Source organism: Myotis lucifugus, unplaced genomic scaffold, assembly GCF_000147115.1.
Source record: "Myotis lucifugus unplaced genomic scaffold, Myoluc2.0 scaffold_459, whole genome shotgun sequence".
Classification (NCBI taxonomy): domain Eukaryota; kingdom Metazoa; phylum Chordata; class Mammalia; order Chiroptera; family Vespertilionidae; genus Myotis; species Myotis lucifugus.
Window position 1 is genome coordinate 70,656 of NW_005871507.1, and position 26,417 is coordinate 97,072.

The following is a 26,417-nucleotide window of genomic DNA, read 5'->3' on the forward strand; positions in this document are numbered from 1 at the left end:
CTTTCTGAAACATTGTGTATATATATATATACACATATAACTAAAGGGGAGATAAATGCATAAGCTTGGCTTCCCTAATATACACCAGAGCGAGTCCTGGCTGGTTGGTTGGTTAAGTGTCGTCCCGTGCACCGAAAGCCCTCCAGTTCGACTCCCGGTCAGGGCACATACCCAGGTTGCGGGCTCGATCCGGAGTGGGGGGCATGCAGGAGGCAGCTGATCGATGTTTCTCTCCCTCTCTCTCTCTCTCTCAAACCAATAAAACATACTAAAAACAAAAAAAGACAAACACCAGAGTTGATCATTCATAAAACCAGAGAAAATAAACACACAGGAACTCAGATCTCTTTTGGACACTGTTATGAAGACGTAGTCATTTTAAAATAGGCTTACTTCAATTTCCGGCTGATCTTGGTAAATTCCACCAGCCCGGCTTCCATAGGCAGGGTGAGCTGCCCGGCCGAGATCATCAGCCTGCAGTCTTCATAGGTGTGATCGGTTACGGGGATTTCCAGAGCTCTGAAAGCGTTCAAAGGCAGAGGGACAGGCAGTGTTTTCAAACAGGTAACGACCTTCCATTAGGCCTGAATGGGTCAACCAACAGCAGTGAATGGGAAAGTAACCCCCACGTTTTAAACAGTAGCTTTGGCTTTTTACTGCCAAAGAGGCAAGTTTCTCTACTTGTTCAGATTTACTATGGCCCCGAGGTCGAGGTCGGTAATCTTACGTCTGCATGGAAAGTGGTTATTTTGTGGAAAGCACATGATTTGACTTAAAATAAATTGGGGGGATGAGGACGTTAGGAAGAAAACACCCAAATCCTTAAAACCATGTTAAATGTCATTTACCAATTCTGTTCAAACTATCTACTGATTATAATCACACATAGAGACTCACTCTGCCATCAAATTCCGGACTCTACCAGCAAATAGGACAGGGTCTCTTTTTTCTTCGTCATTCGGTGCTTGAACAGGCATAAACTGAAAGATAAACACACCTTTTTATAACAACTGGCAGGGCTCCGACATCAAATGCCAATGATATCCTACATAATAAAAGCCTAATATGCAAATTGACCCAACAGCAGAACGACTGGTCACTATGATGCGCACTGACCATCGGGGGCAGATGCTCAACGCAGGAGCTGTCCCCAGCCTGCAGGTCCCAGGCCAGCCAAGGCGAGTGCCAGTAGGGACCCCCCGATCGCCCTGCAGGTCGCCCTGCAGAGGGAGGCAACCAGCGGCGGTAGCAAGGGGCGGAGCCGGGAGCAGGCAGCACCAGGTGGGCCAAGGTGGGTGCCAGCGGGGGTCCCCCAGTCACCCCACCGGTCGCCCCACAGATCGGCCCTGATCGCCAGCCAGGCCTAGAGATTCTACCTGTGCACGAATTTCGTGCACCAGGCCTCTAGTTAATGTATAAATTACCTATCATCCTATGAACCCTGCCTTTCGAGCGTATCAGTAACATGACATGGTGGCAGGAACCCAGAGCTTAGATCAGGAGCTCTGGGTCTCCCTGTGTATTAACCAGCACCTCCTTTACCTTTTCTGAACGGTCCCCTCGATTCTATAAGGCAGGCTCTGATCGCCTACTTCCCTGGCCGCGGTGAGGATGAAATGAGCCCGTGTCTGGAATTCTGGGAGATGGAGAGCTGCAGCTACTAAGGTCTTCTCAGACCCGAAATTTCTACCAGTCCCTCCCCTTTGTGTGAGAAGGTTGATGATGATGATGATGATTTTGTCTTTTATGGTTTATCTTCTCCATCCATTCCTCTATGGGCCATATTTTCATCAATGGATGGAACTTCATGTTTTGTCATTTCATCTGCTTTTTTAAAATCCTTACTATTGGCTTTCTAGCATTTCCTTAACACCCTGTTTTGCTTTATGGCCATTTAAATGTACCTTTTTCTATTCCTGAATTCTGTAATGCCTCATTGGTACTGTCCTTGTTTTTATGAATCGTGTTCTAATGTCAGCAAGGTTTTGGTGCCGTACTTACATCACAACATATATTTTGAGCACCTACTACACATCAGGCAAGATCAACAGGATCCTATTCAAGTTCTACAGAAAACAGAAATTTTTATAGGCTAGGCCGACACAGCGTATGCTCAGTGTCACGACCCTGACCCCCAATTACAGATAGTGCTGAAAAGCTTCACTAACTTATTGAAAGTAAAACAGGTCGCATGGCCAGGACCCAGCCCAAGGTCGGTCCGATTCTAAGACCCTTGTTTTCCCCACGAAACCATTTTTCCTAAAGGAGGGTGAGCGGTTGGAAATGAGGAATTTGGCCAGGAGTGGGCAGGGAAAAGCTGCCACACGGCTTCACAGAGAGCTGATTGGTAGTCGACCTCGGCTTTTAAATGATAAACATGAGTTCACCAAAAGAATTATACCTATGAACCAGGTACCGTGCTAGGTGCTTTACATGCATTATTTCATGTCACTGAGCCTCCCAATTTCAGTCATAAGGAACTGGGACCCACAAAGATCAAATGACCGGCCCAAGGTTCCATGGCTCACTTCCATTCAGTAAATATCACTTAGGCCTCTACCGCGTGCCAGGCCGCGCATTGAGCCCTGAAGACGTGGCAAGGAGGTCCCTGCCCTCCGGAGCTCTCCATGTCCCAGGGTAGAAATTTATGACAATAAGCTAAGCCCATCCATTAAGCACCTACTATGTGCTGAGAACTTTCTATTAGAGTCTTTAGACCATGAACTCTCTTAACAATTCCTTGAGGCATGTTCCACCATTTCCATCGGATAGAAGAATGTGGCTAGAAGAGGTTAAACAATAGAGCTAACTTTTTGACTCAAGAGCCACAATTGGGAATAAAAAGGAAGGTTTGTGTAACAAACACCTCTTCTGGACTCACGAAGATGTGTTTTCACATCTTGTGAGTCATGACAAGAAGCCTGTGGGCAATGGGGACTCGGAGAGGGAGTTTGAGCAAGGGAGTGGCATGAGCAGGTCCGAGTGTCTGAGCAGTGCCTTTGGTGGAAGGGAATGGATACGCCAAAGAGGAAGAAGCTAAGAGCAGGGGGAACCCTAGGCATCAACCTGCAAGAGGTGGTGAGACCATGAACAGAGGGAGTGGGGTGCAGAGGACAGCTTGGGCGCAAGGGAAATTTCTCAGCTAAAGTGGATAGGAATGACAAGATAACCTGCTATATGTCATTTCACTTTGCTCGTTCATTCTATTAACATCATCTCCTGTGAAGTGAAAAGTTTGACTACATGATCTCCAGCATTCTTTCCAACTGGACTCCTGTGTCTAGCTTCCTGTTTCATATCGTTATTCCTTAAGATGGAAAAATAAACTGAGCCACCAGAGGTCCCCACATCACTTATATATCCAGAGCACCAAAGTCTGCAAATAAGTATTTCTAAAAACTCCCTTCAGCCTGCTCTGGTAAAAATCTCTATTTGCTTAGAATGCAATCCAAGGAAGAAAACAGTGCTTCAAAATCAATGTTCATAAAACCTCTAACAAAATAGTATAATTTCAAGTTTTATATTGCCCTATGGTTCTTGGTTTTGTGTTGTTGTTTCTTTTAAGCCAAAGGATCACTGGCATAGAATATACTTGGTTTGTAGCATATACAAACAGCTTCATTGTTAACCAAACACAATACAATGAGCTGTGGCTTTGGGTCTTTGATTGCAGATAGTATTTTCCGTAAGATGAGTTTTAGTAACTCTCATATGGACGTGGCCTTCTGTGCTTGAGGAGAAAACTTATTTTATATTGCCCTATGGTTCTTGGTTTTGTGTTGTTGTTTCTTTTAAGCCAAAGGATCACTGACATAGAATATACTTGGTTTGTAGCATATACAAACAGCTTCATTGTTAACCAATCACAATACAATGAGCTGTGGCTTTGGGTCTTTGATTGCAGATAGTATTTTCCATAAGATGAGTTTTAGTAACTCTCATATGGACGTGGCCTTCTGTGCTTGAGGAGAAAACTTATCCACGGAGAGCAAAAAAATAATGAAAAGTCTAGATGTGACCCTCATGGGCCCCAAGCCTCCTGAGTAGCAACTCAATGGAAATTCTAATAAAAAGTCACCTCTCCTCGGGCCTAGACCTTGCCCTCTAGCTCACACTTCCATTTTGCACGCGGCTCACCATGTGAACACACCCTTTCCTTGGGAAGGAAGATGCACCCAAAAGGCTATGATCCATCACTGTCCCCTGAGACACGTCTAAATACCCCCGCGGCTTCCTGACCCCAAGTCTTCCCTTCACCTTCACCTTCTCTCGTCACCTCCCCGTAGCCACACCTGATGGCCCATCTGCCATCTGGACTTCACAGCCTCTTCACCTGGCCACAGAGATCCTCCTCAGCTCTATTTCAGCCGTGGACGTGAACCTGCAACTCGCATCTCCTCCTCGGACAGACAAGCTCTCCGGCCAGTTTTCCCTCGTGGCCTAGGAGTGTTTACTTCTCCCGCAACCGGGTCCTACCGGGTCCTGCCTAGAGCACGAGAGCCTCTCAGGATCTGCTCATCCCTCCTCATCCCTCTTTATCTGCCCCTCCTGCAGCCTCTGTCCACCTGGCGGCCCTGGTCTTGGGGAGTCAGACACGTCCACGTGGCCTTTCTCTCACCGCCACACCCACGGTGCCAGTCACAAATCCTTGGTCACCTTGTGGCTCAGTGGTTGAGCGTCAACCCGTGACCCAGGAGGTCACGGTTCGATTCCCCATCAGGGCACATGCCTGGGTTGTGGGCTCCATCCCAAGTAGGGGGCGTGCAGGAAGCAGCCAATCCATGATGCTCTCTCATCATTGATGTTTCTCTCCCTCTCCCTTCCTCTCTCTGAAATCAATAAAAACATATTTTTAAAAACCAGAAAAACCTTATGGGTTGAGGCTACGACAAATCCATGTCAACTTCCACGGGGTCCTCACAGCTGCTTGAACTGTTATGTTCCTGAGGTGGCCATCCTGCCTCTAAGTAGGAAAAGCATTCCCGGTCCGTTTCCCTTCTGCTGAAGCTCTCCCTTTGTCGTTGGAGGCGGGCCCAAGCATGTCGTCCCAGGCCCGAGTCTATTTCCTTCGTGTCCACGTGATGGGCGAGGATCGGGTTCCGTAGCTTGGACGGCATGTCCCTGCTGCCGGCAGCCCCTTCCCGGCCGGGCCCGCTCTGATCTGCTGCCCTCACATCTAACTGTTTCAACACAGGCTCTGCTTCTCAGGTTGCAAGTCCACGTTTCGCCGCGAAGGCATTTCACTTTCCGCTTCAGAGGGACAACAGTGAAGGCCACCCCAACATATGCCACTTGGACGAGTTGATTCTCTACAGCTGAGGCCACTGGAAAAGCAGCACAGATAGGGGCGAGGCTTCCTCTGCATTACTCCCCCACCCCCCGAAGACAGATCCCCCAATAAGAAGTCAACTGTCACAAATCCCCTCCTGCAAAGATTCATCGGACAGGGAGCCTGGCCCCCCTCAGAGGAGGGGAGACTAGTGGCTGACTCCATCACACACTCTCCCATCTCTCATCTATGCTTCCAGGGGCCCATCTGCCTTTCCTAAAAGCCATCTGCTCTCCCCTGCGTGGCCTGCCTCCTCCCTCCCCTTCGTCTATGCAGATGGAAGATGAGCTCTCAAAAATCCCACCGCTGTTCCCAGGTGTTCCGTTTTTTATTCCCTGTGACACCTTGTGCACATATTAAAGAATGAATAAATGTGCACACTTTCCCCCCTGGTAACCTACCTGATGCCAAGTTATTTCATAGACCCAGTTAGGGCACCCAGGCGGGAGAGGGGCGTCCCTCCATCCCTATGACAGCCCTGGGAACGTGAATTCCCTTTCCATTCACCTGGGCCAGACTCCGCAGCTCCCTTCCCTCCGAGGCCACCCTGCTGGCGGCACCGCCTGCCCCAGGCTGGCGGACTATTTCCCACACCAACACCTCTCGTCTGCGCCTTTGTTCCCGGGGCCTCCCACCTCCTCCCACCTCCGCCTGGGCCTTAGGCTGCACGCCAGATGTCGTCCAACTCCTCGGCCTGTAATTCACGGCCACCACCTGCCACCCGCAGCCAGTCCTTCTATGAACACCCGGTCCTCGCAGAACCGGTTCACTCACTGCTTCCTGACCTCTCTCCCAAGTCGATGATTACGAGACGAGATTGAGAGAGAGAGATGGATGAATGACGCTTTCACACAAACATGTCCTTTTCCGAGGAGCAGAAAATAACCTTAGGGAATCCGTCTTCACAAATGGGCAGTGCTGGTTCCTCCGCGATTCTTCTCTCCAGGTTTCCAAGAGAAAATGCAACACGAGGAAGGTGCTTTTGAACAACACCTGCCGCTTCCTTTTAGAAAGAACGGAGCAATCTACGTGCTCAGGGAAATAAAGGTGAATGCTCCCCGAACCCCAGCCATGTGCCAGCGCATAAGTAACCCTTATTTAGTCCTAACGACCCTATAAAATACGTGTTACTCCCATTTTACCAGGGAGCACACAGCCAGGGAGAGGTTTAAGTAATTTGCTCGGGCACATTCTGGTGGCTCGTGGCGGCATTGAAATGAAATCCGGTGACCTCTTGGCTCCTGGATTGATGCTCTACCACTGAGCCACATGGGCTCGGCGAATGTCCTCTTCTTGAGGGATAGATACATCCTGAATTAGGTTTACCTGATTGATAGTTAAGAAGTTCTAAAAACGCATGTCAAAAATAATACGTAGGATCCCCATCCATCTTAAAGGAACGGGAAAGAGGGGAGCGTGCCTTTGAACAGCCAAGACAACTGGAACGGGCTCAGCTAAATGAGCCGAGACTTCTAACGAAGCTACGTGTGGGGCGGCGCCAGCTGGCACCTCTGAGACCGGGCCCAGCCCGGAGAGCCCTGAGCCAGGGTGTGGGGGTGCCCAGCTAAACGTTGGGGAATAAAAATACTCAGTCATATAGTTGTTAGGGGTCCCCTGGGTGAAAGGCATCGCAGATCTAAAATACATATAATTAAAATAAGAATTCTAAATCGGAAATCCGTAGGTTCTCGTCTTTGTGCCTGGCACCACAATCCTCATACACCAAATCCCTGCTGACTCAGGTATTTCTAATGGTCGAAAGCCGTTTTTATTTGTGAAGTTGTTGGACAAAGAATATATTCTTTTTCTTTTATTGTTAGAAAATATTGTCCAAACAGGTCAAACAGGTCTGAGAACCGGCTGGAGAATGCAAATATTGTAACTCAAAGAGAGAGAGGAAAAGAGAGAGAGGAGGGAGGGACAGAAAGAGAGGAAAGAGGGAGCGAGATAAGGGAGAAAGGAGAGAGGAAAGGAAGGAGCAGAAAGAAAGAAAGAAAGAAAAGAAAGAGAAAAAAGAAAAGAGAGAGAAAGCCAGACATGAGACAGAAAGGAAATGTGTAACAGTGGTCAGGGCAGGAGAATGAGAAATTTGCATACCTCTGTCGTAACACAATTTGACCACTAACACATGGGCTCTATAAAAAAGTGCAGTCCTACATGCATTTCCACGTCTGCTGCTAGGCCTGCTGGAGGTATAGTATAGACATGTAGGTATATATCTGACCGTCTCTCTTCACAGGCTACCTGAAAGCATCCGTAAACCCAAGTAGATTCTGAATTCAGGGGTCCATCCCACATCACTCCTGGAGACTAAGAATACTTCTGGGAACAACCTGGAATCTAAAAAATGTGGTCAGACTTTCAGAATGATCTCATTACTCCCCCACTCCCGTCTGCCACCGCAACGCCAACCCAAAGACTGTCCTGTGAATGATGATACGGGCTGCCTCCCAGATACGACTGCCTCGGGCTCTCCCTGCGCTCCTGACCGCGTGGCTCTCCCACGACCCAGGCAGCACCTCTCAGGCTCCCAGAGCCCACTACTCCTCAAGGAGCTGTGGGGCTCTCGGCCTCTGTGGCTCCTGAGGTTGGGACGTGAAGGGTTAGCATTCAACCTGGCAGAGGTCGGCGCTGAAAGGAATATAGACGTAGAAAAGGGTGGTGCAAATCTGGCCAGCCAGGCTGGTTACACCTTGGAGGTTCCCAGAAGTTAGAGGTGTTTCCTGATCCAACGCTAAGGGCTAGACCTGATCGCCTGGGTTTAGATGCACAATTTGTACACAGGGCTTATTTGAAAGATGGTGGGTTTAACTTCCGATCTTTGCACATCTGGTCTCTGCAGACAAGGAGTCCTATATAATAAAAGCCTAATATGCAAACTGACCGAACGGAACTGGTCGCTATGACGCGCACTGAACACCAGGGGGACAGATGCTCCATGCAGGAGCTGCCCCCAGATGGCCCCATAGATTGGCCCTGATGGCCGGCCAGGCCTGGGGACCCTACCTGTGCATGAATTTCGTGCACCGGGCCTCTAGTTCAAAATAAAAGGAAAGGCCAAATCTCAAGTTCCACGGCCACGTTTTGAATGACTTACCTCAACTTCCACCCTCGTGTAGGGCTGGCAGAAGGTGAGCACACACAGCTGAAAGCTGAAGAGGAAAAAGAGAAGTTCCCTTTACACGGTGAGACAAGGATCGTCTAATATTACCCAAGAACCCCTTTCCGCACACAGAGCACTCAGGCCAAACATCATACATATTTTGGGTTTATAAATGCCCCATGGCAGCTGTAACACTCCTTAGACTCAGATTATTCTTGACATTCAAACGTTCAATCACTGCCCGGCTGGTGTGGCTCAGTGGTTGAGTATCTACCTATGAACCAGAAGGTCACAGTTTGATTCTTGGTCAGGGCACATGCCCAGGTTGCAGGCTTGATCCCCAGAAGAGGGTGTGCAGGAGGCAGCCGATCAATGATTCTCTCTCATCATTGACGTTTCTCTCTCTCTCTCCCTCTCCCTTCCTCTCTGAAAGCAATAAAAATATTAAAAAATAAAGCATAAGTTCAATCCCTACATGCAATACCATGTATGTATTTGTGAGTCAGAGCTGCAGCTCAGCAGACTGAACCCCAACTTTGAAATCTCCTTGACAACTCAGATTCAAAAGCCTATGTCCCTAGAGAAACTACCCAAGGCCAAGTTTTTTAAGATTCATAAATGTGTTTACAGGATAACTCCAGAGTAGAACATTATTAAACTCTTTTCTGATATTTAAAAAACAAAATCAGTCGGCCTTTCTTAAAAGCAGAAACTGAATCATAACTGTCTCCGTTACTAATGTTTTCACTGTGGGGGAATTTTCTGAAAAGTCTCAAATGTCATGGTAAAGCTAGACAAAGGTTTCCATGAGATGGTTACAATCAACCCTCTCAAAATAATTTTTGAAATAGTTGTTCCAACTTGAAGCTTTCTAGTATATATACAGACTCTCCAGATAAGAGTTCTATGGGATTTTAATCTGGCCAAGTGGATCAGACTACATGTTTGTGAAAACAACCAACCAAACTTTTTGTTTTACTGTTAAAGCAGCTAACATATGATTTAATTGTAAACAATTACTTGAAGAGACTTAAGACAAAAACTTTAGGCATCTAAACAAGGAATTTAAAGAGAGAATGTAGAAAAATAGATCGACCAATTTCATAACTGTAAACAGTTAACCTAAGTATCAGTTCTCAAATCTTCCATCTACCGGGGGAAGAAAATATTTCACTGTCAACCGCAAGCAAACAAAGTCAACCCATATTGTCTGCCGTAATTATTCTTTAATTGAGCTTTGGAAGTCAGTGATTTGAAGAGATAATTCTAAATGCTGTAAAAAAAATAAATAAATAGAACCACACCTACGATTCTCATTACACACAAAGCAAACACCACTTCTTGGGCGGACACAGATCTGCTTTTCCATGGCTGCTCTTTCTCTCAGTTTATTCCCCAAATTCATGAGTCCTCTCCTGGGTATCTGCTTGGGGGTAGAATTTCTTAGAACCCGCGTCCCGAGTAGCGCATGGAGCAAGGGCGATGGAGAAAGCTGATTTAGCAGGAACAGGCACAGAGCTGAATACACCAGGAACCGGGTCAGAGGACAGGGGTGGGCATGAGCGTTCCCACAAGTGAGTGCAATGGGGTGTGTGGACACACAGAGGGGTGCCTTTTGAAGGCTCTGTGTTGGTTGCTAAGTCCTAAGACATCTTTCATTCTGACCACCTGGTTTTCCCTCTTTCTTTTCCGAATTCTCTCTCCTATTTCCGTTTCCCCTTTACCATACACTTCCCAGGTTGGAAGGCTTGATGAACTAAAAATCCTCTATTTTCTAACCCCGTTGCCCCTTCCAGAAAAGCGTTCCCTTGTTTGACCTTCACATCCACCTGGACAAAAAATAAATAAATCATATTGACTGAACAGTGAACCCAAACTCACCAGCTCCTTAAGGAACTCAACGTGTGAAGGCTCCAAGGATGGCCCATGTTAGGATATGGAGATACACTCTCCACCCAATTTTTAGGCACCTCTTTCTCTAAAATGCTCTCGTGCTAATTGTTTCTCCTAAGTTTCCCTCGTTAAAAAACTGAACACCGTTACTCACAACCAGTAGCACCATGAAAGTTTTATTCTAGCCAAATGAGTGCACCGATTTCCTGGAGAGTGAGCGGTAACATGATGTCTAGATGCCCTTTGCGATTTCTGCTCTTTATTTTGGGTGCAGTTGACCTTGCTTCAAGGACCGCAGTGTAAGAGGAACATACCCATCTGACATGTTGATCAGAGGTAACAGGTGCAACTGGTCCATCCGTTACAATGTCTGACTTAAGTTTATTATTTCAAAGCAATTCACACGCACAAATTGGAGAGAGAAAGTGTAGCAATATCTGACTTTCAGAATTTGTTGGGATTGTCTAAAAAGGTTAGTCAAAGGGGGGAGGGAGCCCATAGTATACTTTGAAAGCAAATGATTTCCTTTTCAATATTTCCACATGGTTGTCACCTGTCCACCAACAATGGTCCTTGAATTCTGTGCATAACGGTATCAAAGGCATGACCGGAAAACCCCTGGCAAAGCCCCCCGATCCAGGGGTTTGACATGTTTCCCACCGAAACATAAACAGGCCGCGGACGGAGGCTCTACAGGTTCCGTCCTATTTAAAGGCCCGTTTCACTCCGGCTTGGTTAAGAGTGAAACTGCATTCCTCTCCTCTCTGAAGGGTTTTCAGAAACTGCTGAGCCCTATGCTTCTCCCATCCAGAACGGAACTGCAAGCTTGGTTAGCTCTTTTCTCAACTCACACTTTAGGCCAGTGGTCGGCAAACTCACTAGTCAACAGAGCCAAATATCAACAGTACAACGATTGAAATTTCTTTTGAGAGCCAAATTTTTTAAACTTAAACTATATAGGTAGGTACGTTGTTATTAACTTAATTAGGGTACTCCTAAGGCTTAGGAAGAGCCACACTCAAGGGGCCAAAGAGCCGCATGTGGCTCGCGAGCCGCAGTTCGCCGACCACGGCTTTAGGCCATAGGACTGCATTACTCCGGACTGCTTAAGCCCAAATATAAATAGTAAAATAACAAGAAAGACATTAGATAGTGCTGAGTCGGCAATGAAAAGGAAACCACAGAATTAAAGCTACAGAGGATGCAAACTAGGTCGCTGGGATGTTGCCAAGAGGCGATGGTTAAGCCCTGCAGACCCATTAGAACATGACAAGGCAGGAATTCTGTACATGGGGCCACGGGGTCAATGGGCAGGAGAGGGATGCTCTCTATGGAGACATGTCAGCTACAAGATTTAAGGATCTGATTAGAAATCTTTACTTTCACAAAAGCAAGTCTTTTTTAAAAAAACAAACAAACACAACTTTCTTTTTCCCCACTAGAATGAAATGTATATAAATAACAGAGATGAGCGACTTACAATGTATATCCTTGCCATGTCCACGTCACAGTGTCCTACAACAACAAGAGTATTTAAGCTGTTAGTTCCGAGAATACCAAATGAAACAGAAACCTTATTTCAATACGGGTAAGCATGGGCTCTCTCAATGAAAAGCATGATGCTGGAAAATAGAACCAGCATGTTGTTATTGTTAAACAACAGTGGACTGAACCATGCATTCTTGGATCATATATCTACAAAGCCAAGATCCGGCTCCTTTATGTAACCACCTTTTTATGGAACTAAGTTGTTCTGACTTTTAAAAAATCTACCGTGCATGCTTAGCTATTTTCCTCTGAATATGAACATCTTTGGATAATGAATTTGCTTACAAAACCCAAAAAACATCAGTTTTTCTAAAGAGAGAGAGCGAATAATTTGGGAGAAAAGTTTAAAGTAATGCAAAGGGCCTTAGCCAGTTTGGCTCAGTGGATAGAGCATCGGCCTGTGGACTACAGGGTCCCAGATTCGATTCTGGTCAAGGGCACGTGCCCGGGTTGCGGGCTCAATCCCCAGTAGGGGGCGCGCAGGAGGCAGCCGATCAATGATTCTTTGTTTCTATCTCTCTTTCCCTCTTCCTTCCTCTCTGAAATAAAAAAATATATTTTTTTAAATAAATAAAGTAATGCAAAGTGAAGGAAGTTGAATAAATGAAAAATGCAAACCCATAGTCAGAAATACAATGAGTAAAAGTCTGATAGATTTTCATTTTAACTACAGACATCCATGGTGGCGAAACCAGCCACTGAATAGAAAGTTGACTTGATCGAGAACTCCTAATCTTCACTAACAGGCCATTAGCGACTACATCTTGCCTTTTTATGGAAATTCCCTGGTAAATGAAGGTCCTCTCAGCCCCCAACATCCTCCGAAAACCTGGGCTTAGGAGAATGGTGGCACAATCCATGCCCACAAGACAACCAGGTGCCCGCCAGGAGCAGAAGTGACCATTTCCTGAGCCAAATGGGGACTTTCTGGAGGGTTTTAGGTCCTTTTAAAATATTTTCTGATTGAAGCTACTTGCCAGGGGTCACACAGACAGTAAGTCCGGGGCCCGTAATTAAACGCCAAGCCTACCCCACCCTTCCCCTGCCTCTTTAATCCTCGCCCACCAGCCACGGCCAGTGACTCCGGAGAATTTCCTTCTCGGCTTCACGAAAAGCACAAATGGATGCGAATTTTCTAAGGAGACCCTGAACCTGAGGGTGCACCGCACCACCACAGTGACAACAGAGCAGAAGCCGAGGAGGCGTCCGCATGTGGCTTCGTCGTAGCAAAACCAGAATGCGGTCCTGGCATCAACAAACACAGGTCTGTCTGGGCAACGCTTAAAAACCAAGGGCAACGAGATTCCCCCTCTGCTCCCGCCACTCATCTCTCCAGACCTTCGTTCAAATGACCGGAAGGGGCCCTGGGGCATCTGTGCTGTTGGGAATGCCTGAAAGTCTCCCCAGAGGGAAACAGGGTGCTTACCAGCTTGTTGGGGTATCGGAGGAGGATTGGCTGCACGGGCACCGCCGGGATGAAGGCGCCTATGACCAGGATGAAATCTTATTACCAAGGCTTTGTGTGGGTACAGGTTTTACAACAGAGAAAAAAATGTAGTAAGAAAGGACACACAGAAACTGCCTTCAGAGCACACATAAGAAACTATTTGCGAGATGCTGGTAAATCCCTTGCGTTTACCAAAAGGCGAGGTTTTGAAAATGCAGAGTTATGTAAGCAGAATATTAAATGCTGGGTCCGTCACTTAAAATAGTCACTTACTTACATCCCCATCTGCTTTCATTTTCCAAATACCTATTATTTGACAGGGACTTTCTTTTTCGAAGTCATGGCAAAAATCAAGGCAAAGAGGAAGTAAGAAAATCGAGACGAAACCAAATGCTTGAAGCCAGAACTACCACAGTTGACAACAGTGGGTTTTAACGTTGGCTGTGAGCATTCTGGCAGCCAATACAGAAACGTTTTAAAGTACAGTGGGGCCTTGACTTACGAGTGTCCCGACTAACGAGTTTTTCGAGATAGGAGCCGTCTCCCGGCCGATTTTTTGCTTTGAGTTGCGAGCTAAAATCCGGTTACGAGCCAGCTTCAGATACCCCACCGCTAGTTGGCGCAGCGAACGTCACAGTGAACGCCACAACATCAGCCCAGCATCACGTGTCTCACTCGTTCACTTTAAGCGGTTAGCTCTTAGTTGAAGCATCACTGTTGTGCTCGCATTTGTGCTTGCAGTTATTTTGCAAAACTTCGTTTTTGGGTGTCCGGAACGGATTAATGGCGTTTCAATTCATTGTAATGGTGAAAATTGATTTGACATACGAGTAATTTGAGTTACGAGCTCCGTCATGGAACGAATGAAACTCGTAAGTCAAGGCCCCACTGTATTGCCAAGTGCTGTAAAATTACACATTACTATGAAACTTGTGGCTTGATAATATTAAAAAAATTAAACGAGCCTTAGAAGGCATGATAATGATCATTGAAACAGGTTTCCACTTGATGACACAGGACCCTGGGTGCCTGTGACCAAGTCCTTGGAGAAAAAGGAAAATTCACCAGTAGGTTGAGTGCGCGTGCGCACACACACATACACACACACACACACACACTTTCTCTCTCTCTCTCTCTTTCTCTTTCTCTCCCAGGAAGAAGGGGTTATGAGACCAAAAGAGAAAGTAAAGAAGTGCATTCTGTGGCTTCGTAACTTTAAGAACTTTTTGCCGGAAAAGAAGCAACGCTCAGAGCAAACCAACGCGTTCTGTTTGTACATCACTATCAAATCATTCGAGAAATCGCCCATACGACTTTGTCACAATACGTAATTTAATTGATCTCACCTGGTTTAAAAGTAATCAAACAGGAGCGATTAGTACAAGTACCTTCTGGGAAAACTAGTATCTTGGAAGAAAAGGAATAGATTTAATATTTCAGTCTAATGAATTGATTAGCTCATCATTCACTTTCTCACATACTTCACAGATAGCTGCCAATTCTTATAAAACAGAGACGAAATCAAAGGCTAACCCTTGATTCTAACGAAAGCCAGAGTCAGATGACAGGCATTTGGTCTTCCTCTACCAGACATGTAGTCTGCCCAGTAAGGAATTAGAAAATAGATTAAAGCTTTGACTAGAATATACACTTAGCAAATGTTTCTTGGTGATACTTAGGATCTGAACAGATTGGGAAGATGATGTAGACCTAGGTCACAGTCAAGGGCAACATGTAGGCAATATTACATTTTTTCTGCTGCTGCTCTACATCCTCAACCACATCGTTCCCTACTTCTTTGTTTCAGTTCTCCCATTAAAAGATATCACTCCCGCCCTAGCCGGTTTGGCTCACTGGATAGAGCGTCGGGCTGGGGACTGAAGGGTCCCAGGTTCGATTCCGGTCAAGGGCATGTACCTTGGTTGCGGGCACATTCCCAGTGGGGGGTGTGCAGGAGGCAGCTGATCGATGTTTCTCTCTCATCGATGTTTCTAGCTCTCTGTCCCTCTCCCTTCCTCTCTGTAAAAAACCAATAAAATATATTTAAAAAAAAAAAGATATCACTCCCAACAAAAGGCATGGAGGGAAAAGGAGGAGCCAGCAGCTTACAATATGCTTTGTCCTTACTTGAATTTGTTGAGCTATGAAACACAACTTTGTATCTTTTTGAGGAAGTGTTTGTAGCTATGAGCATACTTCCTTATGTTTTCCATGTGAAAGACACACAGTAGAGTCAGTTTCCCATTCACTGATTTTCTGACGTGTTTCGAATTGAGCAAGGAATAAATCGCCAAGTACATAAAACAACATAGAAAATTCCTGCTCCCCCTGCAGCTAGTAATGAGTATTTCATAATAATTAGAGAGAGAAACATCATTAGGCTAAATCGCCACTATAAAAGGTTATTTGTACAATTAAAATTACGAGGAGGTGCCCATTCCATCCTCCAATTTAAAAAGAAACTGGTTTTCTATGACAACCCTGACTCATTCAGCGGACATTCTCTAGCTGCCCTGTTAACAATGAATCACGAAGTCTCAGAGCTGGAGGGGGCATTAAAAGTCAACGAGCATTTCCAATGCTTGAACTCTCTCTATAATATCCCCCGCTTGTGGTTTCAGAAAAGGATTCCATATCAGACGATTCTCCCTCTGGACAGTAAGTTCCTCGAGTTGAGCAAAATGAGTGGAAATCTACCTACGTGTTAACTTTCACCTACCAGTCCTAGATCTATTCTTTGGATCCAAAGAGGAAAAATGGAACCCTTATTCCAAATGCCACTTCTCCTCATTCACTTTTATTAAACCACTAGAGGCCCGGTGCACAAATTTGTGCACTAGTGGGTCCCTCAGCCTGGCCGGTGATCAGTCGATTGGGGCCGTCTAGCCCAGACCCTATCGGGGCAATCAGGGCCAGCTGGCCAGGTTGGAGGGACCCCAGGAGGTTGGCCTGCCGTGGGAGGTTAGCTGTGGGAGAGCACTGACCACCAGGGGGCAGCTCCTGCATTGAGCGTCTGCCCCCTGGTGACTGGCTGACCGGTCGTTTGGTCGTTCGGTCTTAACGGTCGCTTAGGCTTTTATATATATAGATTCCTCACATGCCGTGGTTTCTACAGCCTCCCAGTGGGCCATGCTCTTCTGGGTACTCTAACATCTACACATCGTCAGGGATGGCCAGATCACTGCGGGGCCATTAGTTCTGCTAGCGATCACCTGCTTTCACCTGGGCAAAGGTAGAGAAATACTTACCAGCATCACCCATGGGGCTTTCTTTCTCCCATCAGTGCTGCCCCTCCCTCACCTTCAAAAGGCATTCATTCCAGTGGAAGGGGGTGATGAGATGGTCAAGTGTGAAAAGCTGCTACAGGTGATTCTGACATGCCCCCCTGAACTGAACAGCTCTATCCAAATTTACTTCAGATAAGAGTCAAGATCTTAACTACTTTTTTAGCATAAGCCCTCCATACTGTTGAGTACAACAGAGCATTAGCATCTCGTCTTTACAAAGGAAAATAAATTGAGAGGTAGGGAGTTTACTCTTTATAACACAAAGTAAAAACTGGTTCAAAGAGTTCGGATAATTAAAAAAAAGAATGATACATTTAATTCCCTGAGTATCCCATGGGGAAGGGGGCTTCTCAGATTCAATTCTCAATGTATTCACGTCAACATCGCCTGGGTTTTACCTGGGGCCATTCCCCTCCTGAGGTTGCTCGCCTTATGATTTCATTTATTGTGTTTTTTCGGGAATCCGGGTCTACGCGGGATACCAACACTGGCTGCAGAGCCCGTAACAGTCCTTTAAAACAAACAAAATTTACAACCAAGCCTTTTTTTTTTTTTTTGGTTAACGCTACCAACGTGATAACACTGGGTAAATCATTAAACAAACTGTATGGAAATTAAAATGAAAGCAAATAAAAGAGAACAACTTTTTAAAAAAAACACCACACACACCCTCTAATTCAAAGTTTATTAGAGCTTAGCTTCTGGTTTTAAAAGGAGAGGTGGAAAATTTCTAGCTAAAAACATTTCATTTGACTTCACAGACATCAGCAGCAGGAATATGAAAAACAGTAAATGCAATTTGTTCCCTACAGGTCTTCTTCCTCAATTGACATTAAACTTTTGAAATGTCAAGATTGTCTGATTTTATTTTAGGGACGTCCCGAAAACTGGTTATGTGAATTCATAGTACACAGGAGTCCAAAGCAATTACTATTCATTTTACTAAAATTTTCAGCACAACCATCTTTTAAATGCCTACCTTCCTAGCACATGCACAGTAAATCTCAATTTACCAAAAATCCATTGCTATGCGACTTTTCAGGAAAATGCTTGTTACACAAAGCAGGAGTCACACTGAAAAAGAGCGTTGTTCTTAGCCGAATGAATGACTAGTATTTCCACAGGTACCAAGGCCACATCAGGCAACTTTTATGCTCGCTCTCTCATCGTTTGATGCTTGCAATGACCTTGGGACCACAGGGAGCAGTTACTTGGAGACCATTCCCCTAGGGAGGGACGCAAGCATCGGGTGGGAAAAACATTTCGCTTGCTTCATTATTTTTTACGGCAGGAAGCACTTACTGTTCCACATCATAATTTTTAGAGATTTACACATGGGTCCCTCGTGGAGGTTTGGGGGAAATGAAAAAAGCAGAGTTAGGACAAAAAAATGTAGTGTGTTCATCAGCCTAATGCCTGAAGAGAAATTCATGAAGTAGCATGCATCGGGCGCTTCCACAAATTCTGTGGTTAAATTCTCTCTCTCAAAAAAAAATCAAGCATGTTTGGTATTTGAAAAACTGGCCTTTTATATATAAGAACAGAAAGAGCCCTAGCTGGTTTGGCTCAGTGTATAGAGCCTCGGCCTGGGGACTCAAGAGTCCCGGGTTCAATTCCGGTCAGGGGCATGTACTTGGTTGCCGGCACATCCCCAGTAGGGAGTGTGCAGGACGCAGCTGATCGATGTTTCTCTCTCATCGATGTTTCTAGCTCTCGATCCCTCTCCCTTCCTCTCTGTAAAAAATTAATAAAATATATTTTAAAAAAAGAACAGAAAGAGATGATGGTACAGTGCTAAAAGTAAGATTTTAAAAGAATTACAAGGGTTCATATAGAGGGAAGTTTAATCTTTTTTCATAGAGTCATTCTTTCGATATCGTACCTCATTAAAAGGAAGGAAATATGTTTGAGATATTTCATTATTTTTAAGTGTCTTAAAAACCTACCAGTAAACTAAATGTGATTTTTACAAGGCACGAATGTGGAACTCTTTCATCCACGTTACCTTACAAGTACTTACTGCCAATCAGAGGCACCTGCACATTCTCGTTGCGAGAAACCATGGAAGGTAACCCCGCGGCGACACAGGCAATCCCATCGAAGAATGTGGAGTGGGGGGCCACGACAAAAATCGGGGCTTCCACGGGACTTGCGATCTTCCCTTTCACAGTAACTGAAAACCCCATCGAGAAGAACATGGCCCGGCCCAGAAACTTCAAAACGGGATGAGTAATTTTCCTTTGAAAACACACATGGAAAGGACAGAATTAGCTTTGCTCACTGCAGCTAATGCTGGGCATTACGCTAAAACACAACGTGGAACCCCAAACGTATCAGAACACTTCATTTTAAAATACAAGCTAAGAAGAATAACTAACACTTCCATGGAACGCTTTCTGCCAGGAACCATTCGAAATCCTCTACCTATATGAATTTCTTTAATCCTCGGCCCAATTTTATACAACAGGTGTTACTTACTATTATATTATTATTATCCCCATTTTACAGATGGGTAAACGGAGGCGCAGAGAAGTAATTTTTCCCAAGGACATATGGCTAGTAAGCGGCTCTATTCTTCTGTGACTCTAAAGTGAATAGAGTGAGTTTTCAACACACATCCCTCTGAGAAGTTCAAATCAGTATTGCCCTTCCAGGGAATCTACGTGTGAGTAACAAAGATGCCGCTATCTCCCCGAACACTTTTAGAATTCTCATGCTGAAACTGTCCTCAGCGTTATTTTAGGAATACTTTTTAAGAAGTCAGCCTTCTAAGACATCATCAAGACTCTTAAGAAAATTCACCATCTCACTGTCATTCACTTAGACAATTCTGGAAATCTGATTGCTAACGTTTTCCAAAGGATCGGTCATTAAAGATGAGTAATTCATCACATTGTGCCAGGAACTGTGCTGGACACACAAGATAAGTAAAGTCCAGCCCCTGTCCTTAATAGACTCCAATGAGTAGAGAAACCAAAACATATACCCCTAGAAATGGAAACACCTATAGCTTTTCATGAAAATACAATACTACATACATCCTCCCATAAGACAACTGATGGGAGTTTTAGCAAGTGGGCTTCCTGTCTAATTTTCTCAACCATCTTGTACGATGACAGTGAGGAACGATGAAGCAACTAGCTGCTGAGGAAGTTGGTCTGACCTTGACTTCACAGCAAGGAGAAGTGAGACACAGAAAGCCAAAGTGCTTTTCCAGGGGACCCAGAGGAATGGCCGCCTCTCTCCTTCTTGCCCTTCCGTGGAGAGTTAAGATCTCTATTGATGTAGTGATAAAAAGCTCCCTCTAGCCCTAGCTGGTTTGGCTCAGTGGATAGAGCGTCGGCCTGCGGACTGAAGGGTCCTAGGTTCGATTCCAGTCAAGGGCACAGGCCTGGGTTTTGAGCTCGATCCCCAGTGTGGGGCGTGCAGGAGGCAGCCAATCAACGATTCTCTCTCATCACTGATGTTTCTATCTCCCTCTCCCTTCCTCTCTGAAATCAATAAAAATATTTTTTAAAAAAAGCTCCCTCTTTCATGGAGTTCCCACAAGTCCTATTTCCGATTCATAGTGATGAAGCTTCTGACAGCTACATTCCAAAGTACCCCATATTTAAAATCGCCAGACTTCTAGTTAAAATGTATGGGTTTTTTTTAAATGGCTAAAAGTCTAGTGTTGCATAATAACTCCAATGTTACCTGTTTGAGAGGAGGCTTCATTGAAGAAAACAGAACTTCCTTTTCCAACCTTTATTTTATCTATTTTCTGACCTTTTACTGTTCTTTTCCTTATCATAGGTTTCTACAAGCCACTGATAATAGCAACCACGGAAATAAGTGAAAGGAATCAGTGGGTGAAGAAAAATGTCACTTGCAGTATGTTTTCAGTGACAGACAACCTAGAGTCATAAAACAAGGGAGTCTGATTTGCAAGGATTGAGGTGGTATAATTTCTCCCCAGGGCATTGCGGGCCGTGGATTTAGTTCTAGTTCACACCAGCTTCCATGTGTTTCATGTTGACATTGTTCACTCGAACATGAATTGAATAGCAAACTGCATATTTCCTAAAAGGCTCCTAAAACAGTGTTTCTCAAAATTTTGGGAGGACATAGTCTCATTTGAGGTTGAGATAAAAGGAATAGACCAGTGATTCCCAAAGTGGGCGCTACTGCTCCCCGGTGGGCGCTGCAGCGATCCAGGGGGGGCGGTGATGGCCACAGGTGCATTTGGGGGCGATGAGTAACTGCTATTAAAATTAAAAAAAAATTAATTTCCAGGGGCTGAGTAATATTTTTTCTGGAAAGGGGGCGGTAGGCCAAATAAGTTTGGGAACCCCTGGAATAGACCTTTGTGTACAAAAAAAAAAAATAATGTGCACAATTTCAGAAAGTTTAACAGTGCCCTAAAACTCACCTATGGGTTTCTATGAAATCCCAGGAGTCCTCGTGAAGGGCCTTCGTTTGCAGAACATACGTTCGTATGGCAACAAGTGGGTTCTGCCCCATGGGAATGGACTTTTACCAGTAACTCCAATTTATCATTAGTCTATTCTCTAGCACGAGGCTAATTACATACTGCTTGAAAAGCAGTTCCAGTGGCCTCAATGCTAATGGTTAATAAAACTTGGCTATACTGATTCAAATAATGAAATTGTTGTTAATAATAATCACTAAAGCCCTAGCTGGTTTGGCTCAGTGGATAGAGCATCAGCCTGAGGACGGAAGAGTCCCAGGTTCAATTCCGGTCAAGGGCACATACCTCAGATGCAGGCTCCTCCCCGGCCTGGGCCCTGGTCAGGGCTCGTGCAGAAGGCAACCCATCGATGTGTTTCTCTTACATTGCTATTTCTCTCTGTCTTTCCCTCTCCCACTCTCTCTAAAAATCAATGGGAAAATATCCTTGGGTGAGGTTTAAAATAATAATCATCATCATCACTAAAGTAATGAGTTAATATACTATAATTTGTCCACTTAATTATATCACTTACTGAAGTATGTAGTTATTATAGAGGGACAAAAGCAAATGTGAAAACTCAGGAAGAACAACAACGAAAGAAGCCGGGTACTTTTCCACTGCAATGGTGTCAGGTACACTAACCGGGTGTTTGAGAACCAGGGATCTATCCCTCTTTGGCAATAATTCAGAAAACAAAACGTTTTAATATTAGGAAGCAACAACTTCAACAAAAGGCGATCTGTTCTTGGGCAGTAATTCCTGCATATGATCAATTAAGAACAGTCTCATCTGAGAAACAAAAATAAGTAATGAAAACTGAGTAGGTAGCAGTTAGATAAAACTACTGATCACTAACTGAACGTCTGAATGGCGATTTACTTAATATTTTGATGTAACGATTTCTTACCTCCTCCAACCAGTTATTGGATGGGTCGGCTTATCAGGACAGCATACTGTTGAAATCGCAGCAAATGGCCACGCCAGTAATAAAACTAAGCCAAGCAGTAAGGCACGAACCGGAAGCAGGACAATTCCAAGAAAGAAAGTCTGAAAGGCAAAGTTGATTAAAATAAGAGGCTGTATCTTTTTTAAAATGTCCCTTTCAGCCACTGTACATACCGGCCAACATCTGGTGTTGCTAGTGTCTTTAAAACATCAACTTTACTAAGACACCATTTACATAAAATAAAATGCACCTAGTTGAAGTGTGTAGATTATGCGTTTTTCAAATGTATATTGCTATGCAAACACCACCACGATCAAGATATAGAACATTCCAGTCACTCAACAAAGGTCCCCTGTGCCTCTTTGCAGTCAATACACTCTCCCCAGCCCTTGGTAAACACTGAGACTTTCTTTCACTATAGTCTTGCCTGTCCTAGATTTTTACCTAAATGGTACCACACAGTATGGACTTTTATGTCTGGCTTCATTCACTCCGTATTTTTGAGATTCCACCATGCTGCCATATGCGTAAGGAGTGCAGTCTTTTTCATTGCAGAGTATGATTCCATTGTGTGGATAGATCACAGCTCACTTATCCACTCATCTGTTCATGGACAGCTGGCCTTATTGTAAGTTTTTGACTATGAAGGTGAATGTTCACGTCCCTGTGTGAACATATATGTTCGTATCATTGGGAGTGAAACTGCTGGGTCAGAGCATGCTTCACTGTGTAAGAAACTGCCAAACTGGTTTCCAAAGTGGTTGTACCATTGTGCATGTCTAATAACCAGTATGAAAGATCCTGTTGCCTCACATCCTCACCAATCCTTGGTGTTGACAGTCTTTGCAGCCATGCTGGTGGGTGGAAATTGCTAGCTCACTGAGGTTTTAACTCACACTTCCTTGATAGACGGAGCATGTTTTTCAGGTGTTGGTTGGTCATTGCTTTAACTTGTTATTTTAAGTGCCTGTTCGAGTCTTTGGCCCATTTTTACTGGGTGGTAGTCTTACTCATATCCTTTGCAGGAGTTCTTTATATATTCTTCCTAAGAGTCTTTTGTTGATCGACATATGTATTGAAAATATGTTCTCCCATCCCATGGTTTGCCTTTCCAATTTCTTCACGGTACCTTTTAATGAGGATTGCAATTCTGATGAGAAAAGATGGCAGTGGGTTGGCTCCAAGGCAGCTCAAATAAAGACAGCCTGGCCAATGGCCAAGAAATAATCCTGAAAGGAAGAAAGGACCATAGCATAGACCCTGAAGGAAAAGTCGTGATGAGGTTACAGGATATTCCTAGTAGAAGATTCATTAACATTCAAAATGAGCAGGTAACATGGATTTTAATTAAGTTGTCAAATAGTGAGCAACCTTTTTTTTTTCTGTGCCTCTTCCATGTAGAGCAATTTTGAGTAATTCTGAAAAATTAGGAGGATTCTCCATCACATTTCTATTTGGTAATATGTCATCTCTGTAGAAAGACATTCTTTCAACACTCTATCAGGCTTATCCTCTTCTCTGCGCTTACAAAAACATGAAATTATATGTTTTTGTACTTGTTTAATTTTTTCTGTGAAATATAAGCTTCAGATAGGCAGGGTCCTTATTTCTCTTTTCACTGCTGTATCTCCAGAGAAGTGTATTGTGCCTGGCACATAGTAGGCATTCAAACAGATATTTTTATATGGTAAATGGCCCCACAATTACCACGAAACACTCATTTCCATCCCATATTCTGCTGAGGAAATGAAAGCCAGGCTACTCTTTTCCCATGCCACTCAGTAGCAGAACCTTAAACAGTCAAAAAAGAGAAGTGGGGGTGGAGGGGCAAGCTAAACCCTGACATGAGATGCAAAAGTGATAACAGTCCTTGAGCAAGACACTGATCATCACTCAAGATTAAATTTGAATTCAAACTAAATTTAGTCTGAATTATTCACACCAAGTCATACTTAAATGAAAAAGTATATCCACCTTTTAAACTGGATAATATAGCCAACATTGTTTTTCAATTACATCTACCTTTACCCAGACCATTCAAGCCACTGAAACTTATTTTGCATCTCTGGTCTACGTGGATTTTTAGCTTTTAAAATAAATACCCAGACTATATTCCATTCCTTTCCACACAAATAGCAACTTTTAAGTACTACGTTAAAAATGTAGACAACCAATAGCATCATTATCAATATTAAGATCAACGAACAATACCCGATTGTTTCACACATTGCTTCACTTAATTTTATTCCTCTTTTGATGTACTTTATTCCAAATTAATAGATGAGGAAAGTGTAGTTCAGAGCAGGTAAGTGACTTGGCTGGAGACATACAACGAATGGGGGTGGGGTGGGGGGGGGGCAGGGCATGAGATGTTCTCTGACTGAGACCAGTGACCTGTCCATTGTACCTCAGCTCTTGTAGTTACTGGGAAGTGCTCCCTCAACCGTAACAGGCTATTAAAAAACAATAATTTCCTCCGGCTGCAATACAAATACTTACAGTCTGCCACTCTGATCCTCTTTCAAAAATATGAATGACAGTCACTGCCCTCAGAAGTGTCTCTACATTTTTAAGACACAATGGGAACCTCTACCCACTGACAGACATGAAGATCCCAGTTTCAAATGTCTCATTTCTTGACAAAGAGCTGTTACGACATGGTTTTCCCCTTCCTCTCACACCCTTCTTCATCCAGACACCCGTCTGTCATCACTCCCACCACCACCCATGCTGCTCAGCCCAGCACTCGGCCTGCCTGCACTGCCCAAGACCATGGATGGTCTCAGTGCATCCATCACACTATGTCCAATCCAAAGGAAAGAAACCTGTGATGCGGACAAGAAAACATCTGCCCCCACCCCCATACAGACCACAGGGGACCAATGAAGCTTGCGTAGTCTATCTTGTTCTTTGATCACTAACTTCACCAAAGAGGAAGTCCGAAGAGTGAGGGTTACTGTTCATGGGAAACGCAGCGCTTTACCAGAAAAAGGACAGGAAAGGACACTTCCTTTTTGCATGTGGCCGTTGTCAACAGTGGAGGAGCATCCGGGCTCCCTCTCATCCTCGAATCTGGGAGAAGTGTTTGGGTGAAGACTGATTCGGGGCCAAAAAGAAACACCCCAAGCTGACCCTCATCATCCCTTTTCCCGGATTCCCATTTCCTACCCTTGATGCCTCTGCTCGGCTGGGTCTTCTCAGTCTTACTTATTGTTCCAACCCCAGACCTGGGCTCTCTGCGTTCTCACTCACCCTTCCCATCCCACACTCACTTCTCTCCTTCCCTAAACAAACAAAATTCCCCAAACCCACGCTCCTGTGGAGGCTGGCCCCCAGCTGCATCCTCACACTCCAATGGAAGTTCTCACGGATCCACTCCCCCTTCTCCGCATGGAATGAATGCGTCCTCCTGGCTAGGACCTCCGACTCAGACCCACATGTGCTCTGCACCTTCCCTTCCCACACGCCCCCTCCACCCCCAGACCATCCTCCAGGTCCCTCCATCCTCGGACCCACCTCTCCGCCCCTTGCAGACTCGTGGCCCCTGCACAAGCCTCTCCTCTCGGATCTACAGCTCTTTCTCCCTCAGAACCTTTGCTTCCCAGACTCACGCCCCCCTCAGATGCCTCCCCTGTCACACCTATGGCACCCTCAGACCCTCTCATCTCTCAGATCCTCGCCCCTCACCTGGCCTGCCTCCTCTCTCTGACCCAAGACCCTCACCTGGCTTAGCCTCCTCTCTCTGACCCACGCCCCGCCCCTGGTGCACCTTCTCTCTGACCCTCGCCCCTCGCCCCGCTGCCTCCTCTCTCTGACCCACGCCCCGCCCCTGATGCACCTTCTCTCTGACCCTCGCCCCTCGCCCCGCTGCCTCCTCTCTCTGACCCACGCCCCTCGCCTGATGCACCTTCTCTCTGGCCCACGCCCCTCGCCCCGCTGCCTCCTCTCTGACGCACACACTCACCTGGATGCGCCTCCCCGCGCCCAGGCGCGTCTGCTGCACGAAGGGGTTGCGCACGGGCGGTGGGAAGAAGGACGCCTGGCGGGGCACCATCTGCGGCCGCATCCCCGCGCTCCCCACGCCCGCGCCCGGCACCGTGGCCGCCACGGCCGCCGCCTCGGCGCACCGGTTCATGGCGGAGCGGGGCCTCGGACCCCACGGAAGAGACGCGCGCGGAGCGAAGCGCGAGAGCCCGCGTCGCCGGCAAGGTGAACCGAGCGGCACTGGAGTCCCAGCCTCAGGCTCCTGGCGGCGGGGAGCTGCGCAGGCCGCCGTTTACCTAACGCCGCCGGGTGTCGCCCCCGCCCCCGGGCCTCTGGTTCCCGCCCCTTCCCGCTTAGGATAGAGGGCTGGGGGTAGTCTCCTGGGGGGATACAGCTCTGCCCCTTGGGGAGTGTATGCTTCCCCTTA

General features: G+C 45.6%; 1 protein-coding gene across 2 annotated transcripts in view; it reads right to left on the reverse strand.

The window, feature by feature from the left end:
- LPCAT2 (lysophosphatidylcholine acyltransferase 2) overlaps positions 1–26,228 on the reverse strand; it is a 51,552-nt gene extending 25,324 nt beyond the window's left edge. The window contains exons 1-10 of one of the 2 annotated variants that reach the window (XM_014445498.2): positions 25,971–26,228; positions 21,968–22,107; positions 18,628–18,845; positions 17,006–17,118; positions 14,667–14,727; positions 13,300–13,358; positions 11,806–11,840; positions 8,427–8,481; positions 898–980; positions 394–519 (exon numbers count right to left, since the gene is read on the reverse strand). In XM_014445498.2, the coding sequence (XP_014300984.1) occupies positions 394–519; positions 898–980; positions 8,427–8,481; positions 11,806–11,840; positions 13,300–13,358; positions 14,667–14,727; positions 17,006–17,118; positions 18,628–18,845; positions 21,968–22,107; positions 25,971–26,141 (1,061 nt within the window). In that variant the 5' untranslated portion in view covers positions 26,142–26,228. The remainder of the gene's footprint in view (positions 1–393; positions 520–897; positions 981–8,426; positions 8,482–11,805; positions 11,841–13,299; positions 13,359–14,666; positions 14,728–17,005; positions 17,119–18,627; positions 18,846–21,967; positions 22,108–25,970) is intronic. The other variant, XM_006103058.3, reaches the window with a different exon arrangement.
- Between the last annotated feature and the right edge of the window lie 189 nt (positions 26,229–26,417).